This window comes from Austrofundulus limnaeus, unplaced genomic scaffold (assembly GCF_001266775.1).
Source record: "Austrofundulus limnaeus strain Quisiro unplaced genomic scaffold, Austrofundulus_limnaeus-1.0 Scaffold798, whole genome shotgun sequence".
Lineage (NCBI taxonomy): Eukaryota > Metazoa > Chordata > Actinopteri > Cyprinodontiformes > Rivulidae > Austrofundulus > Austrofundulus limnaeus.
The window spans coordinates 102,320-104,276 of record NW_013953200.1 but is presented as its reverse complement, the minus strand read 5'-3'; the positions used below and the strand labels follow the sequence as shown (position 1 = coordinate 104,276).

The following is a 1,957-nucleotide window of genomic DNA, read 5'->3' as shown; positions in this document are numbered from 1 at the left end:
GGTAAGGGGCTGAACGCAGGTTCCGGTGGGTTGTTGTACGGCTTGTGACATCACAAAATGATGTAAGTATAAAACTTGTCGTTAACACACATTAAAAATACATTTACTTACAGTAAATATGCCCCTGGGTGCATTTTTTGGTCCTAGGACTGTTTTTTTAAGAAGTACATACCCAAAGTTGAGTAAAAAAAAACCTTTAAAAAGTGAATTTTGCATAATAGGTCCCCTTTAACATCCAGCAGACTTTCTGCTGAGTCGTGACAGTTTTTTGTCTCCTGTATTTTGGAATCCCCTCCGTGTTTACATCACCTGACTTTCTGATTGGCTACATGTCTCATTCACAGGCTGAGAGCTCAGGTGAACACCACACACACTGTGATATCGGGCCAACAAATCAAACATGTTGAATATCCCCGATTTGAGGTCGGAGCAGACCCGACGTCCTTCCGAGTTGACTAGATCACTCTTAACTCACCACCCACGGCAGGAATATCTGCTCAGATTATCTTTAGAGCCATCATGATAATCTGGACTTCCTTAAGATTGTCAGGAGCAAAAATCGGCCTGATTTTCTTGTAGTGTGACGTCGGCCTTAGCTGTGGTGGCCATTTTAATAGGGTAGACCTCATGTTAACCAGTTGTACATGTCATCTTAGTCCAGTAGTACAAAAACATGGTGATGTCTTGTATACAGATGTATTATTTTCAGCAGCGTTCACAGTGAATCACACAAATGTGATTTTTGCACAGTCTGCAGAGCTCACAGCTGGGAGGAGATGGATACAACCACAGGCTTTATAACTGTGCACATTTTACTGTCAAATGAAAAACATTTGGAGGTATAATGTGTAAATCCTCAGTCCTCCTGGAGCAGATGGCAGTTTGAAGGTTTAAACCTCTTGCCTGAAAATCTGAGTGATATTTTTTCTTCTGTCTCATTCATGAGCAGACATCTTGTGTGGACAGAGTTTCTCCACCGTCTGCTTCATCAAACTGGTTGTGGAGTTTCCTCCTCCTTCCTGGTCCATTTTACACATCCACATCGACTTTTATTTTCCACCACATCTCCTGCAGATCCTTAAAAATACTGCATGTTGCACAAATAATACTCCTGTTAGTGTGGATGTATTATTAAATCTAAGTATGAAGTGTTTACACAGAACAGTTAATCTGTCCTCTTAATCCTGGCTCTTTGTGGCTGATTTAATCAAGATGATAATGTTCAACAGCCAAAACCTTTTAGCCATTTAGGGCTTTTTTTTCCTGCAATGTTTCATTTGCACAAAGCTTGGGTAATGTTTGCTGAGAACATGTATTGTTTAAAATCTACCCATGTTTGTGGAGCTGACTGTCTTACATGAATTAATTAGTATGTAGGTCTGAAGAATTAAATTCTACACATGTGCTTGGTTTTATGTGATCTTCCTCTTTCTCTCCATTTGTCCCTCAGGACAAAACCTTTTCCTGGTACGTGCCGTCAGTGATGAGTGTTTCGTTGGGTGTGTGTACCACCGAGGCTTCGAAAAGGCAGCTGGTACACAGTTACCACAGTTTCATCCAGACTCTGCTGGAGAACCAGGACAGGAGCAATGAGAGCAGCAGCTGGGCAAAGGTAAACAAACTGCACCCAGGTGTCGACACTGGTTATGTTTTCATGCTCAGTATTCTTTGATGGGATTGAAATGTATTTGGATTAAATAATCAGAATGTATGGTTTGTTATGGGCTGCCGTTTGTAAAGTTACACAGTCTAAAATTACCACCAGTATTTTTGTTTTATTTAGACTTTTATAAGAAAAAAAGTCAGTTTTTCACCATACGATTCATACATTTATAAATGTCATAGTTTATAAACTAAATATTTAACTTACAAATTAAATATTTAGTTAACAAGCTAAATATTTAACTTGTGACTGAAATATTTAGTTTTGAGCTAACTTAAATATTTAGCTAGCAAA

General features: G+C 39.0%; 1 protein-coding gene across 1 annotated transcript in view; it reads left to right on the top strand.

The window, feature by feature from the left end:
• Positions 1-1,957, top strand: part of LOC106532592 (DNA (cytosine-5)-methyltransferase 3B) — a gene marked incomplete in the record, with an annotated part of 88,024 nt that overhangs the window by 7,643 nt on the left and 78,424 nt on the right. Inside the window, 1 exon segment of the mRNA XM_014028697.1 lies at positions 1,451-1,612. Coding sequence (XP_013884151.1) covers positions 1,451-1,612 — 162 coding nt within the window.